This window comes from Callospermophilus lateralis, chromosome 17 (genome assembly GCF_048772815.1).
Source record: "Callospermophilus lateralis isolate mCalLat2 chromosome 17, mCalLat2.hap1, whole genome shotgun sequence".
In the NCBI taxonomy this organism is placed as follows: Eukaryota; Metazoa; Chordata; class Mammalia; order Rodentia; family Sciuridae; genus Callospermophilus; species Callospermophilus lateralis.
In genome coordinates, this window is record NC_135321.1 from 17,981,653 (window position 1) to 17,999,576 (window position 17,924).

The window sequence follows — 17,924 nt, forward strand, 5'->3', positions numbered from 1 at the left end:
TATCAAAGGCCTTCTTGCAACATGGCAGCTTACTTCTTCAAAGCCAGCAAGGAGAATGAAGTGAACCCAAGAAAGAAGGAGTCATACTGACATAGGTACAGATAGTGATACGGATATATAAAGGTACATATAAGGGAGGGGCAGCCTGGTAGCTCTGTCATATTCTACTGGTAAGCAAGCAATAGGTTTCACCTGATCTCCAGAAGAGAGATTCATACAAAGATGTGACTTATTGGGGTCAGGGGTATGTCATCTTACGGTATGCCTGCCACAAATATTAATTTGGCAGCAATGTACCATGTAAGTTAAATGGGAAACACAGTGGGGTAAGGAGGAAAGGGAGATATTGTTTTGTCATTTTTAAAAAAATTTTTTTTAATATTTATTTTTCAGTTTTTCGGTGGACACAACATCTTTATTTTATTTGTATGTGGTGCTGAGGATCGAACCCAGCGTCCCGCGCATGGCAAGCGAACGCGTTACCGCTTGGGCCACATCCCCAGCCCCTATTGTCATTGTGATTTTAACCAAAAATGTATAGTTGTCACTGCAAGAGAACAATAAATAGAACCCATAAGGTAAGGGATAGGGCTTTGATCACACTAGAGGCATTAAATAAAATACAGGAATCACTCTGTCTTTAGAATTTAGTAGCAAATCATCCTACAATACACCAAGCCTTTCTGGACTTCTTGGGTTCCAAGTTAGCTCTCCCAAAGGCAGAGACTTGTTCCTCCACTTATAAATTTCAAAAAAGAGAGATGATCACATGGCCTAGCAATGTGACAATGATCTCATTGTTACTGTCATTTTCTGATTATTTCACAATGCTGTTCTTTTCCTTCCTCATCTAGACTGTAATTAATTTGGTGTGCCCCAAAGTGCCTCACACTTTGCTAATAATATCTTTTTCTTAGGTTATCCATTCTCCTAAAAGTCACATCAGTTAGGGGCTCACGCTCACTCTGAGAGTCCTCACATTTTATCATGTTGCAGTAGAGGAGCTTAACAAATGTTCTTTGTGTGATTTTTGTGTAATTTAAACTCCCTTGTGTAATTAAGAGCTTCCCTTTGAACTTTCTCACATGACGTGAAAATCCACTGGTAAGACTTCTCTTTTTCTCCCTATCTCATGACTTCTACTGAATCAAACCATTTCTTTTCAAGTAACATGTTGCCTTTTTCTAGAAATATCTCTAGTTGCTCCATATTCGGGCCTTCTTTGTAGAAGGAGGGAAGATTGGGGGTGCTAAAAGTCCTAGCCAAAGAAAATTTGGAATTACCTCAACAAACTTCCAGGATGTGCAAGGGGAAATTAGGATAGTAAAGGAGGTGATGAGTGTCCATCACAATGCAGCAACAGGGGCTTGGGACCGTCCTATTCACCCTGCTCTTCAAGGTTTCCCTTCAGGAAGAGAGAACCTGTAGAACCCTGGAAGAGCTACATCCCAAATCTATATGGAGAAGGGGATCCACACAGTACAGACAGAGGATCATGGGAAACACAGAGATGCACTATCCAGATTCCCTGTCAAGGAAGAGCCACTTCCCACCTACTTTGGTCACTGTTCTTTCTTTGGTATTGCCTCAGCTGGTCACCTTACTTTGAGAAGCAGGTTAATGAATAAATGAACAAAGAGAAGGTGGCCAGAGGCATGCTTCTCCTGGGGAACCCTGGTCAATGTGCAAGGGAAGAGTATTAAGGCTTATTGGCTCTTTCTGTCCCAAGAAGGAGTCTTTTTATAGACAATCTGCCCTGGAGCACTCTCTTGGGTTAGTGGAGTCTGCCACAGCCTCTCTCTGATCAATCCTGCTTCTCCCTCTTTCCTCTCGGGTTGTTATTCCCCAATAAATCTTTTGGACTCATCATTGCATCTCAGAGTCTGCTTCCCAAGTTGCTCCATGGAGCAATCTTAACAACTGATAAATCTGCAGTCTTCGTTGTAGTTCCTTTTGCAACCTTTCTTTCAGTTTCAATTTTTTCATCTAAAAAACTGGACAAAAGTAAAGACTAAACAAAATTTTAATGAAAGAGAGATTTAAGAGGCATAAGAAAGGAAAGAGACATGAGATACCTCATTTAGATATTGATTCAAATAAGTTACAAAGTAAATCAGGAGAAAGACAGGAAATTTTTTTTTAATATTTATTTTTTTTAGTTTTCAGCATACACAACATCTTTGTATGTGGTGCTGAGGATCGAACCCGGGCCGCACGCATGCCAGGTGAACACGCTACCGCTTGAGCCACATCCCCAGCCCCAAAGACAGGAAATTTTAACACTAATATAAATATAAAATATAATAATATAAAAGAAGTTTTTAAAATATATTAGATGTAGTAATGGCATTTTGATTATGATTTTTAAAAAGGATCCCTTCTACACATGCTGGTTGAAATACTTACGGATGAAATTATACGATGCTTGGCATTTATGCCACAGTAATCTGAGGTAAAGTGGATAGTGACAATAGCATGTTAACTTTACTTCCATTTTCATAAAATTTGTATTTTACTTTGCTTATCCTAAATGTAATTCATGAAGGTGAAATGGGTTACTTATTCAACACCAATAGACAATCTGCTTAGGCACTGCTTAGGCACTATGCAGGAAATACAAAAACCTGGTTCTTGTGGCCAGTTTGCTCACATTTTGGTGGGGACATAGATACAACCACCATTGTGAGAACTGATTATCTTGGAACTTTCTGCCAGTTGTGGGTGTGATCCTCCTACTTCCCTTCCAATATTAATATTCTGAATTTGGGTAGGAAATATTGTTTTTAGCATTGTGTAAATAATCACTTCTTATTGTAGAAAAGCCATTAAGATAAAATTTTATTTTTATTGAATTTCTTCAGTATCTAGCCCTTGGACGTATAGATAAGTAACTTAAGAATGGACTGAATAATGAGGGTGTGTGTGCACATATGCACACAAAAGGATTTGCTCCAAGACAAGCCTGAGAGAGGGCTTTGAACACAATAAAAATCTTTATTAAGATTTTAATCATTTCTTTTGCTGTCAGTCTTTTCTAGCTAGACAATAACTGTGCTGCTACCACAAGCAAAAAGTGCTCTCCAAGTGAAACATGGATTGTTAGTTATGTAGAGATTTTACTTCTAAAGAGTTAATTTCAACAATAGACTAAATTTTGTGCCCCCATTCATATGTTAAAAATCTACCCCACAATGTGATACCATTTGGGGTGTGAGGTGTTTGGGAGGTACCCAAATAGCATCATGAGGAACCCTCATCATGGAATTAGAAAAGACCAGAGAAAGGCAGAAGAAAGCTTGCTTTTTCTCTCTTTCTTCCCATCATGGGAGGATAAAAGAAGATAGTCATCTGTGAAATACCAACACAGCCACATGCTGGATCTGCTAGCCCCCAGGACAGCAAGAAATACATGTTTGGTTTTTAAGCACCAGGTCTAAGATATTCTGTTACAACAGTGGGAACTGGCTAAGGCAAATCCAGAACATACTCTTAAAAAATTCACAGAAGCCAGGTGCAGTGATACATGCCTTTAACTTGGGAGCTGAGGCAAGAGGATTGCAAGTTGGAGGCTCAGCAACTAAGCAAGACCTTGTCTCAAAATAAAAAAGGGTTGGTGATGTAGCTCAGTTAAAGCTCCCCTGGATTTTAATCTTCACTGCAAAAAATTAAAATAAATAAAATTATACATTTTACTGCAGAGGTTGAAGTGTTCTGAAATATATTTCTAAATATTTGGGCTTCCTAATATAAACTCCAGTTTAATGACTTTTTCACCTCAGATACAAATTTCAGAAGAAAAACTCTTTTATATATCTGGGAAATACCTTACTTGACTCTTGAAGTTGTGAGCGTCTGTAGTATGTTCCAAGAGGAGACAGATGGTAATCCTAAAAACTGCACTCTAATGTCCTGCTCTTAACCCCAACCACAGAAAATTGGCACAATATCTGAAACAGGGAGAGGAAGAGGCCAGTTGAGGTTTTGTTCTAATTAGATGTAGCAGGACAATGGAGATTCAGGATCAAAATAAAATTGAATGACAGAAAACAAAGTACTATTTCTTGTACTCATGATTTTGAGAACTGATACTTGTATTATGCTTACCGGTCATTCATTTATTCAACCAGTATTTTGGACCTACTATGTACATAAGACTATAGGAGAGAGATACATGTACAACATATCTCACTTAGCACAGTGAACCCATGGCAATAATGAACTATTATGATAGAAGGCCTTGCTCTAGTGACTGGCTGAACCTGATAAGAATGGGTGACTCTGAAACAAATTATATTCTTGATAAGTTGAGAAGACAGTCAGGAGTCACTTCTTTGAAGTGAAGATATTAATGCTTTTCTTTCCTATGTTTCTCTAAAACATGTTCCTTCATAGGCTTTCTCCGCTCATTCCAGCAGGAAATCTTCTCTCCTTTTTTGGAGCTGCTATGGTACATTATCTATACTTTTGCTATGGCACTTATTTTAACTAGCTTTTGTTAAAGTGTCTGGTCTTTCTTTCAATACTTCTATGGAGAGGGTTGTTTCAAAGTATTTTCACGATACCATGTATATAGTAAGTGCATTGAAAATGTTATGTATATGGTAGACAAGTTACTACCAAATGTTCCCCAAAATATAGTCTTCTTGCATCAGTACCCTGGGCAATTATTAAAATGCACAGACCCGGATCAACTCCAGTTCTAATGAATTGGAATCTCTAGGTATGCAACTTGGAAACTACATTTTAGTGAACTCACAAGAATATGAATTTCAGGATATTACATTTATAGTAAAGTGTGGGAATGCAAATAGGTTTCAGCTACAATGCTGACTCTGGTAGTGGATCCACTGAATGTATTCTGAGTCTGAAGCAAGATTCCATGGGAAATTTGGCTTCAAGGTCCACCAGGGACAAGCCAAGGGAACGTGGAGGGGCCAGTTTATGTGCAGCACATTTGGCACCTCTGAATGTTACTCTCGGGAATGGGGAAAGTGTTCCACATCTGTCTAAGAATAATCACAAGTCATCTTTGCAGAGGTTTTTGAGTCTTCAAGATTTTTCTATAATTTTCATGGAAATTTCAGGAAATGAAATTTCCAAAGTGGCATACAAAAATTTCAAAGAAAAATATTAACTGGGGGAAAATTCCACTCACTAAATGTTTATTTTTATTTAATGATATTAAACAGTAATTAAGTGAAATGGGGAGCCTAATTAACTGTGAATATCATTTTTGCTTTAGCTACTCAGATTATCTTTGTAGAATTCTTTTGTAGGTCTTTTTTCCTTTTGTTGTTGCAGCTGTCCCTTCTTTTTATTATTATACATGTGCTTTATAATTATTGAAGAAACTTAGAAAATATAGACAAGAAAAAAAACATTTAGAACAGCATTACCTCAGAATAACATCTGCTAAATGTTTCCATGTACATACATAGTCAGTTTCTATATAACGCTGATTGACACCCAGAGAAAGCTACACAACTACTTAATTATATAACTCTGAATCAATTGCACACATATTGGAATGTCAACCTTTTCATTAATGAAGTAAGGATAACAACCACCATTCTGCTTGTATATTTGGATTGCTATGAAAAGCTTTCACCAGAATGTGCACTCAATATTCATCTTTAATTTCTGAGGATTCAGGCCCTGATGAATGTGTTGTGGTTGTCATTAAACTGATTCTAATTTGCTGACCCACAGTGGTTGGTGTAGGTGATAACCAATTATTCCCTTGATATATTCAAAGGTTTTTCCCAGCCTTCACCTTCTTGGTCTTTGACCCTTGGCTTTTGTGATTTTTCCTTCTCTCAGTTTCTTTGCTAACTTATCATTTTAATCTGGATAGTTTTCCTCAAATTTACACTGTAACCCTTTGCTTTTCTGTATATTTCCTGATGAACTTATCTATGTTAGTTATATCAAACATGATTTCTATGCTGGCAACTCTCATACATTTATCTTCAGCTTGCTATTTAATCTTCTAGCTTCCAAATGGCATTTAACCATTTAAATTTTTTATACAAGGTAGAGTCACAAAAAGAAAAAAACACATCAAAATGAGTAATTGAGGATAATTTAGTAAGAGATTTATTAACAAACCTGTAGAAAGAGTTTTGGAGAATGAAAAGGCTATGATGTTTTTAAAAAGAAAATATAAAGACATCAAGGATGGAGTCGGGGTGGAAGTTTGTCAAGATAGGGACAGGATCCACCATACAAGTAGGCTCAGTGAAGGTGAGAATAAGGGAGGAAAAAATGATAGTTATTTTAAACCCAATGTCTTCTTTTGGTATTAGGAGAGTAAATTCTCTGAGTGTTGCTGATTAGTGGTAGTATCTGGGCTGACCAGTTATTTAGGTTAGTGCTAGGTGACTAGAGGTGGGTCATGCTATAAGCCCATCCCAGAATCACAGCTTCCAGGTACCTCTGCTTCGTATGGATAAATACCTTGGGATTATAGCGGCCATAGTCTCTGATATTTGTGTGAGGTGTTCAATTCAGGATTCTCTGGTTTAATCAGTTCTATACTAGCATCAGCAGTCCTGGTGGCTAGGCCAAGATTTCTCAATTATCTTGGTGCTACCAACAGCCAGGAGTGATTCCTTCCCAGGCCTGAAGAGACAGAAGATCATGGCTATAGGAATCTAAACATGGTATGGAGCTATATCGTTTTGGTGGAAAAACAGCAAAACAGTGGCAACACAACAGGAACAGGGTAGAGAAAATAAATAACTGGATCTCACTCTCTTCCACCATCCAACCTCTAACAAGAAGCTTTAAAAAGAAATCCTGGGGCTGGGGATGTGGCTCAAGCGGTAGCGCGCTCGCTTGACATGCGTGCGGCCCGGGTTGGATCCTCAGCACCACGTACAAACAAAGATGTTGTGTCCACCGAGAACTAAAAAAAAATAAATAAATAAATATTAAAAAATTCTCTCTCTCTCTCTCTCTCTCTCTCTCTCTCTCTCTCTCTCATTCTCTTTCTCTCACTCTTTCTAAAAAGAAAAAAAAAATAAATTAAAAAAAAAAAAAAAAAGAAATCCTGTTCACTCCATATAGTGGAGAGCAGAGTGGAGAAAAGTTGAGAGTACATCTGGTGGGACACAGGGAAAATAAACATTGTAATGCCTCAGTCAAACCCTTTTTTTAAAAATGTAGCTTAATTTTATTTATTTTTATGTGGTGCTGAGGATCGAACCCAGGGCCTCTCACGTGCTAGGCAGGTGCTCTACTGCTGAGCCACAACCCAGCCCCAGTCATACCTTTTTTTTTTTTTTTTTTTTGAGAGAGAGAGAATTTTTTTAATATTTATTTTTTAGTTTTCAGTGTACACAATATCTTTGTTTGTATGTGGTGCTGAGGATCGAACCCGGGCCGCATGCATGCCAAGCGAGCGCGCTACCACTTGAGCCACATCCCCAGCCCAGTCATACCTTTTTTAATGCTTCTTATCACATTTGTTCTCAATAATCCATAGATTGTTAAGGCTTTGATTACATAAGTTATGTTTTCCCCTTCATAAATCTACTATAACTGTTATTTTAGACACTTTTTGTTTTTTAGACACAACTGGAAGGACAGTTGAGAACAATAATAATCCACCTGTTATAAACTGGGTAACCTCCCAAATCATAGGTTGAAGTCCTAACTCTAATGTACTGTACTGTATTTGGAAATGCATCTTTAAGGAGGTCATTGTGGTTAAAATGAGGTCATGAGGGTAGGGCTCTAATCTAATAGAACTGGTGCCCTTATAAGAGAAAGAGACCAATACTATGTATATAAGCACACACAGAAAAAGAATCATGTGAAGACCCAATGAGAAGGTAGCCATATAACATTTAATAAGGCTGAGCATGGTGTCTGTAATCCCAGGGACTCAAGAAAGCTGAGGTAAGGAGGATCACAAGTCTGAGACCAACCTCAGCAATTTAGTAATAACTTGTTTCAAAATAAAATAAAAAGGATTGGGAATACAGTTCAGTGGCAAAGCACTCCTGGGTTCAATCCCCAGTCCTCCCCCCCCCCCAATGAATGTCAATGAGAAGGGATGGGGCTGTAGCTCTGAGGTAGAGCACTTGCATAGTATGCATAGGGCCCTGGGTTTGATCCCTGCAATGTCATGAACTAGTGTGCGCACACCCCAAAAATAAACCAGAGAAAACTCGGAAGAAACCAACCCTAGCAGCACCTTGATTTTGTACTTCTAGTCTCCAGAACTGTGAGAATTTCTGAAGTTTAAGTCACTCAGCCACTCATTCTATGCTATGACAGCTCTAGCTGACAAAACACCATTGTTTATGAACATTTTTTTTTACTATCTCATATTTCGCTTTTTGTGTGCATAATTATAATCATCAATCCTCACAATCCTAGAAAGCAGGTGTTAATACAATTCTCACAGACAAGAAAGTTGAGGTTCGGAGAAGTTAATGGATTGTTCATACCCATAAAATAGTGCTGTTGCATATATTAAGAAAACTTCTGCCAATTTGTCTATTAACGTCATTATACTGTGCTGATATCCTATGAAAATTAAATGAGCTAGTAAGTACAGAGAACTTGTATCTTGCCTGTCCATGTGTTAAATATTATCTATTGTAATCAAGCCACACATTTGCATTGGTTGGTCCCTTTTGCTTGCATATTCCTATAGTCTCTTGATATCTTAATTAAACCCTTTTTTCAAGACTCAACTTGGGGTTGAGGCTGTAGATCAGTGGTAACCAAAGTGTTTGCCTCGCATGTGTGAGGCACTGGGTTCAACCCTCAGCACCACGTAAAAATAAATAAATTTAGTTGTTCATCTACAACTAAATAAATATTAAAAAAAAAAAAAAAAGACTCAACTCATGTCTCCTAGTGACTACCTAGTCCCTCCCCCCATCTCATTTATCTCCACCGGTTCTCTTCAATGTCCTCGATATTGTTAGTTAACTATTGTTTGTACCACTAGATTTGACAGGTCTTCGTCCTTTTGGCGCACTTTCTGAATGACTTCACGGAGAGCGCCATTAAGTAATGAGATCCGTAAATTGACCTCTCTTGTGTGTAGTGACCTGCCCGGAGACAGGAAAGAACCATCCTCAAAGTTCTTCCCGATGTGGCCTTATGATCTTTCCCCCCTTCTTTTTGGTACTGAAGATCAAACAGCGCCTTGATCATGCTATGTAAATGCTCTGCCACCCAGCTACACCCTCAGTCCGCCTAATGATCTTAGGCAGCTGCCAGGAAAATTCCAAAGAAAATGGGGCAATACTTTTCCTGTCCCACTCCACGCAAAACCCAAATAAAATCTCCTGGTCTGGAAAAGTAGGAACACACAAACTTCTCTAACTCGCTGTCTGCGGTAGGTGCGTGACTGCTACGCGCCTGCGCCTGCCCCTTTCGGAGAGCGTGCGGCTCCTCAGTCGAGGGGTGGGGCCATACTTTGCGTTTTAGGATTGGGCGATGGACGCCTAAACGGAAATGACGTCAAGGGCGCAAGCGCCCGCGGCCGGGCCGCGCGGTGGCTTCTGGGTGCCGCAGCCTCTCCTTTCCGCGCCTCTCCCCTCCCCCTTCCCGTCCCCGCCCCCTCGGCCGCTCCGCTCCTTGGCGTGACTCGGCACTGAGATCCCCGGGAGGATACTCGCCTGTCGTCAGCTCCACTGTCCAGGCCTCAGCCTTCCTGAGCCTCTCTCCTTCCTCTCCTGGGTTGTCTTCTCATTCAGTTTTGAAGCCGGAGGCCTCTCGGCTGCCCTGCCAAGCTCTCTGTGAGGATGGTGGGAGTGAAGCCGGTCGGGAGCGACCCTGATTTCCAGCCGGAGCTGAGCGGCGCGGGCTCCAGACTCGCCGTGGTCAAGTTCACCATGAGAGGGTGAGGCCGGGTGGGAGCACCGTGGGCCCGCGCCTATCGGCCTGTGCTTTCCTTTCACTCTTTCCGGGCCCAAGTTTCCTTGTCCTTTGCTCTGGAGGGTCCGATGATGGCCGCAGCCCCAGGCCGCTGTCAGGATTAGGCCTCAGCCCTCGGATAGGAGCCTCTGTTTATGCACCGGGGCCTCCCAGGCCTGTCCGGAGCCCTGGCTGGCCATCTCCCTCAGCTCCAGAGATCCCTGCCCTGAGCAGAGACCTCAGTAGAGTTCGGCCCGCGACGCCTTCCAGCCTTCGGTATTTGCTCCTGTCCAGGAGAGCAAGCTGTCATTTGCATCTTAGCAACTCTGTAGAAGTTTAATTTTCCAAACACTTTCATTTCCTCCATCACCTGCATCTTTGTGAAGCCTTTGGCAGATTCAGATGGGGCTCTCCAACTGATCTTACTAATGCGTGGTTTTAAGGCTCCGGTAGTGCATTTTACATTAAGTCAATGTTGGATTTAGATGCTTTTTAATGTCCTTATCGTTTTGTTCCTTGTTTGGTTGTGCCTTAGGCTCCTCTGACTACGTTGGATTTATAATTGCACACATAAATTATAGTTCGAAACATATATATTACAGATAGACGAGTGACCAGACATCTAGTTTGATCAAATTCCGTTTTGGGAATTTATAATTTAGGATGACAAGGATCTTGAAAGATGTTAACTGTCTTTGGTAGATCTCAACAAAATGTATAGGTAACAGAGCTGATGAATCTGTTATTTGGGGTGTATGATAATGTTGTACTGTGAAAATGACAGGGTGTAACTAGGCATTGAGAACCAAGTTTCAGCTAGTGTTCATATTTACTGATTACCGCCCCCACACACACTGTGAATGTCAGTACTTAGAGGGTTTAGAGGTTTCCCCTTGACCTCTGGCATTATTTATACATATGTTAGCCTGGAGAAGTCTACTCCTGATATCAGTTTATGTAACATGTTTTCTCAACCAAGTAATTTTATAAATATAAAGCAGTATTTTTGAATGTCAAAAATGTTCAACTGTTGAATATATAAATGGTGGCATTAGGATTAGACAGTTTTAGGGGAATGAGCGTTGCATATAGATTTCAAAAAAAAGTTAGCTCTTCCTATTAGCAGCCTGAGATGATCTGTGAAAATGGTTTGTTATTCTCTTGACCCAGAAAACTCCACAAAATCATGCGAATCAAGAGGTTCAAGTCTTCACATTCATTTTAAGGACACCTGGGAAACTGTGAAGGCCATCACAGTCTATGCATAGCCAAAAAGCCAGCAAACATCTGAAAGATATCACTTTAAAGAACCAATGTGTGCTATTCCAAAGTTACAGTGATGGAGTTGGGATGTGTGCCTAGGCCAAATATAAGGGCTGAACATAGGGTCCAGTGGCCCAAAAAGAGTGCTGAATTTTTGCTGCACATGTTTAAAAATGCAGAGTAATGGCTGAACTTAAGGGTTTAGATGTAGATTCTCTGGTCATTGAAAATATCCAGGTGAGCAAAGCACCCAGGATGTATTGCTGTACTTAGAGAGTTCATGGTCCAATTAACCCATACGTGAGTTCCCTCTGTCGCATTGAGATGATCCTCACTGAAAAGGAACAAATTGTTCTTAAACAAGAAGAGGAGGTTGCACAGAAGAAAAAGATACCCCAAAAGAAAATGAAGAAACAAAAACAATTGGCTTAGCAGCATAAAATAAATGCAAATAAAAGTGAAACAACAGCAACAAACGAGTTGGGACATATTTTTGGACCAGCCTCACACAGAGTTGAAAAAGGGTAGCAGGTTGGATTTATTAGGGTGGTATATATTACTCATATGATATGTGAACTTTCATTTTATTAAATTGAAGAAGTTAGATGATTCATGATGGTTAGATGATTTCTAAGACATGTCTAAAAGAAATGTCTAAATTCTATAAATGTGTCTTCTCAGCTTTAACAATTTTGTAATTCCTTTGTCTTATAATGAGGGAATACCTGTACATTTTTAAAGTGTAGAGGCCATGGTAGAAAAAAGAAGAGAAGATTCCATCAAGGAGTCTTACTTTTTTAATTCTGGTTAGTTGGAATTTTTATACTTTTGTCCTAAGTGATATTTTCCCCCTTACCATAGCAGAGGAAGAGGTGAGAAAGTAATAAATACTTATTAATTGGAGTGAGAAAAGTGGAGAAACATATTAAGGAAACTTCCATTACCAGAATGGCATTATGTAAGCATAATTATAAAACATTGGTTGTTCAAAAGCTGTTATATTTAAAAACAGTATTTTAGTGGAATGAAAATTATTATAAGCAGTGCTATTTTTGTTATAGTTTGTGGATATGTATGTATGATATTTATCCTGTATGATGTTTATCTTGAAATGGTGGATGTATCACTTTTGTAGACAATGTTTCAATTTTCTTAAAGCAGGCTTTACTTTGTAGTTAAGTATCATTGTCACTGTGGAAGAAAGATGTAGTGGTCATGTAACTTGTCCAAATGAGAGAGAGAGAGAGAGAGATAGATAGATAGATACATATGTATAAGTTACATTTAATATAAAATACTGCATATTTTCAAATTGCTGAGAACTGAAGGTAGTTAACTAAAAGAAAATGTTAGCAGGCTTGACAGTTTGTAGGAACCAGGCCCATAATGTTAGTGAGTGAAGTAGGTAAGTTCTAAGACTAATCTTTAAGGACATATTGAGGCCTTTAAGTAAACTTTTTAATTGAAGTTTTTTTTTTTCTGAAAAATTTAATTAAAAGTATATATAAAAATGTGTACCACTTATTACAGTATACAGTTTGATGACATTTCAAGTGATCACACCTATCTAACCAACAGTTAGATGAAATATAGATAATTATCAGCAAGTCAAAATCCTTACACCCCTGAATTTTAACACTTTATATTAGTTTTGCTGCATTTAAACTTTATAAGAAATGAAAAATACAGTATTGCAGTTTGGCTTCCTTTTTAGTAGCATATAAATAGTTTGATCTTAGCAATTGATTTATAAGTAACAGTGAAAGCCGTCCTGTACTTTGCTGTTTTGGAGTTTTGGGAATAATGGTTAACAGTTGGGATCTGGGATCAAATTCTGGCTCAGTATTTCAATGGTCTTGAGAGTTGAAAAGCTTAAATTAAGTGATAGCAGTTTAGGAATCTTGTGAGTTTTGTAATATAGTTAAGTGCCCAATGAATGTTACCTATTTTATGTAATTAATAGCAACCCTTAGTTTGGGTACATTTATAAGTTGCTTATTTTGAAGTTATATGCTCCAGAGAAATAATACTTTTTTTTTTTTTGGTACTGGAGATTGAACCCAGGAGTGCTTAACTACTGAGCCATATCCCCAGCCCTTTTTAATATTTTATTTAGAGATAGTGAGTTACATAAGCCCTCGCTAAATTGTTGAGGCTGCCTTTGAACTTGCAATCCTCCTGCCTCAGCCTCCTGAGTCTCTGGTTGCTGCTGGGATTATAGGCCTGTGCCACCACACCCAGGACGAAAAATAATACTTTTAAATATGACTTTAGAAAGCACATAAGTTTCCTTTATCCATTTCCATCTGTATGTTTATACAAGCTGTGTTGCTAAAGATAGAGCATGGGCTATTGTAACAAATAGGGAAGAATAGTTAACAAGTTCATAAAATAGAATTATAGTTGTAAAGAAAAGCTTTATTAATAAGCATCTAATATAGTGCTTTCAAAGAAAGCTGATGTTGGATTGGATTTAGGAATTGACTGCTCTGATTGTGTCCCTGCCACTAACTAGGGTGTTGGATCCTTGGTAAGATATTTAACTTTTTCTGGTCTTCAGTTCTTAAAAGATTGTAAGTTCTTATAAGTTACACTAGTTTTAAAAATTTTAGTTTTTTGAGTTTGTTCTTTGTATATTGTAGAAGGCTAGAAGTTCATTTTCTGTATTCTGTATTCTCGAATCTAAAAGTATAATTTAAAATTAAAATCCTTCTTACATATCCATTTTATGTATCAGACTAAACATAAGCTTTTTTTTCCTTTTGTAAATCTCTGGCCTAGGTGATTGATCTCTGGACCCTTTTGCAACAAGATCAAAACTCCTAACCCATGAACGGGGCTGCTAATCAAGGTTGTTAAGAGAGCAATTTAATTTTGAAATTCAAACCTACTGGTATACAATAGTTTAGAACTAGGAAATGTTTTTGGAAAATCAAATCTTTATTTTATACTTGTTCCTCTACTCAGCTATAATGGAAGTTTTTTTTTTTTTTTTTTTTTTTAAGACTGAGTGAGAGGGAGAGAGAGAGAGAGAGAGAGAGAGAGAGAGAGAGAGAGAGAGATAATTTTAATATTTATTTTTTAGTTCTCGGCGGACACAACATCTTTGTATGTGGTACTGAGGATCGAACCCTGGGCCGCACACATGCCAGGCGACTGCGCTACCGCTTGAGCTACATCGTCAGCCCATAATGGAAATTTATTTCTTTTTTTCCTTTTTTTTTGGCGGCGGGGAAGGTTGGTGCTAGGAATTGAATCTGAGCCTTGCTCATGCTGAACACATGCTCTACTACAGAAATTTGCTCCTCAGCCCTGAAATTTGTTTACTCTTGAATGCTCATGTTAGAGAAGGCAAACATCTGATTTAGAATCAATTTATTTGAATGACTGTCATGAAAACATGCTGCCATATACATGTGTACTTTTGTATATATTTGTGCTTCTCTGTTTTGTTACTTATTTTGAATTTTGACTGAAGTTGTAACCCAAGATGGTTAAGTAAAATTAAACAAAGTATTTAAATCAGGTTAATTCTTGAAATAATTATTTGAATGGTAATGTTTTAGTACAGTCAGTTCAGCTACAGGATGTTTCTTCAACAATGGTTAGCTCATTGATGATTGATCAGTAGTTGAGAGGTGATATGTATATAATGTGGAAATTGTGTTGGTTTTCTGTATGATTTTTTCCCTAAATAGTGAAGAGCAGAAATAAAAATAAAACCTTTGGTTAAAAGAAGAAAAACCCTCAGCCATACAGGCAGTTTCTCATTCAACTTTAACTTGAGAAAGTTAATAAAATTAAATATGAGCACCTATACTGAGCACTTGTTCTCCAGAAGGGTTACATTTCCTCCTGTTCCTCTCAGTGGCAGCCCCACTGGTTTAGAGCCCTATTTCCACCTGTACTATCACAACACCTGTACTGTTTTGTTCATTTAAAATATCCTCTAAGGTAGCCTACCTGCTGGGATGTCCACCTATTTCCTGAGTCCAAGTTATTACTGTTTTTCTTGGTGATCTAGTTACATAGTTTCAAGTGCTTTGCCTCAAGATTCTTTTTTTCATAAATCCTCATATTTTGAATGCATGGTTTTGCAGTATGGAAGTTTTCAGAAACGGATATATTGTGTCATAGCATGAATATGTGTTTATATTCAGTTAATGTTAAATTCTCTCTTTTCAACTCATTTAATTTTTAAAAAAATAAAAATTCCATTTTATCATTAAAAAGAAGGAAACAGAATTATGGATATTTGAAAAAAAATTCATATCTAAATTCTCTTTTCCAGTTCCACATTGCAGAAGTAATTAGTGTTAACTATTTGTTATATCTTGCCTAATTTTTTCTGCGTATTTACCTATATAGTTTGCATTTTCATACAGATATAGTATCAAAATATGATCATAGAGATAGTTTTGGTTGACTGTACATGTTTCTCTATAAACATGTGTTTCTGAGCCTGAGGATTCTTAGATCCAAAAATTCTTTTTTTCAGAAACAATAAATTTAGTGCTTAAGAACTGCATAGTTATTTTCTTAGCTTTTTGATGTGAAGCTTTATGATGACACAGGACAAAAATGCTGAATATGTTAAGAATGGGGTTGATCGTGACTTGAGTTAGTATTTGTTTTCATTTTGTGCTGTAGAATTTGCTTTTTCTAACATCCCTGTCTGCTAAAACCAAGGTTTTTCTCATGTTTATTGAATTACAATGTACACAGTGCCCAATTATAAAGGTATAATTCAGTGAATTTTTACAAACTGAACACACGTGTGTAATCACCTCCCAGACAAAACATTACTAGCTTCCAGAAATCTCCCTCCTGTCACTAAATCTCACAATGGTAACCATTGTCCTGATTTATAAATCATTAAATTATTTTGCCGATTTTGAAGTGTGTGTAAATGGGATCCATAAGAGTATATGCTGTGTAGTTTTTATTTTTGTGAAATTTGTTCTTTCCCTTGAGATTTTACATCAGTTATTTTCATTGTTGCATCGTATTATATTGTATAAATGACTATAATTAATTTATGCATTCTAATATTGATAAGAATGTGAGTAGATTTCTTGTTATTTACTGCTAAGAATATTACTATCATTAATTTTTTTCTCATGTGCCTTAAGATTAACATTTTTGTTGGTGATATACTCTGGGAATGGTCATTGGTAGGTAGGTATATGTGTAGCTTAGGAAATAATGCCAATTCCTTTTTTTTTAAACCCCAAAAGATGCTTATTCTAATTTGCACTGTCACAAACAGTATATGAAAGTTCAATTGCTCCACATTCTTAAAAACAGTTCATTCTTTCTTGTTTTACTTATTTTGGTGGAGGCAGTTTTAACTTGCATTTCCCTACTAACTCCTGAAGTCGAGTACCTTTTTTATTTTTATTGACTGTTTGGATAATTTAATTTGGCAAGTTACTGCTCAAGAAGTTACAGTTTTTTTTTCTGGATGCCATTATTGTTCTTTTTGATGTATTAGAGTTCTTTACATATTAGATATGTTTTACGAGTATTTTTTCTCAATCTGAATTGCCTTCTCACTTTTATTTATTTATTTGTTTATTTATTTTAATATTTAATTGATTTTATTTTTTAAATACATAACAGTGGAATGCATTACAATTCTTATTACACGTATAGAGTACATTTTTTCATATCACTGTTTGCATATGAAATATGTTCACACCAATTCATGTCTTCATACATGTACTTTGAATAATGATGTCTATCACATTCCACCATCATTGCTAACCCCCTGCCCCCTCCCTTCTTGTCTTGCCCTTCTGGCCTTCTCACTTTTTTAACGATGTCTTTTAATGAAGGAAAGTTCTTAACCTTAGTATTTTCACATACAGGAGCATGGTGGTGCACACCTGTAATCCCCATGGCAGCTCAGGAGGCTGAGGCAGGAAAATTTCAAGTTTGAGGCCAACTTCAGCCTCAGCAACATACAAGATCCTAAGCAATTTAGTGAACCCTATTAAAATAAAAAATAAAAAGAATTTGGAGTGTTATTGAGTGCCCCTGGGTTCAATCCCTGATATCAAAAAATATATATGTTTATATTTTTAAAATATATTCAATCAAATTTATCAAATATATTCTAATACTTCCCATCTGGAATTGGTTTTTGCATATGATGTGAGGTAAGGAGTTCAGATTCATTCCCCACTTCCTCATCTGAATAGCCAGTTGATCAGCACTACTTACTGAAAACACCATCCTTTCCCCACTGTACGACTGAGTCAACTTTTCATCAAACAGATGTAGGAGGGATCTGTTTCTGGACCTCATTCTTACTTTGATGAGTTTGTTTATCATTGTACGGGTTGACTACCCTCTGTTTAAAATACATGGGTTTCAAATTTTAGGACTTTGGAATATTTGCATAGATTTTATCTATGCAAATTATTATTAGTTATTAAATATTATTAAATATTAGTTATCACTAATCTGAAAATCTAAAATCTACAATGCTTCAAACTATAAAACTTTATTATTATTATTACTTTTTGCAATGTTGAGAATCGAACCCAGGGTCCTTTGTATGCCATGCAAACACTTCAACATTGAGACATATCCCCAGCCCAAAATATGAAAATTAAAGATTCTCAGCCTGTATGCTAAGCTATAGGCTCAGTACTGTGTACTCTTAATTAATAAAGTTTTATAGTAATTCTTAATATGTGGTAATGTAACTTCTTCAATTTTGAATCTCCAGATGGCTCAGTTTGTCTTTGGTATTTTCAAATAAATTTTAGAATTTA

General features: G+C 37.3%; 1 protein-coding gene across 3 annotated transcripts in view; it reads left to right on the forward strand.

Annotated features, from left to right (window-relative positions):
* Positions 1–9,580: 9,580 nt before the first annotated feature.
* Txnl1 (thioredoxin like 1) overlaps positions 9,581–17,924 on the forward strand; it is a 32,154-nt gene continuing 23,810 nt past the window's right edge. For 2 of the 3 annotated variants that reach the window (XM_076836685.1, XM_076836687.1), the window contains exon 1: positions 9,582–9,865. In XM_076836685.1, coding sequence (XP_076692800.1) covers positions 9,768–9,865 — 98 coding nt within the window. In that variant the 5' untranslated portion in view covers positions 9,582–9,767. Of the gene's footprint in view, positions 9,866–17,924 lie in introns of all 3 variants that reach the window. The other variant, XM_076836684.1, reaches the window with a different exon arrangement.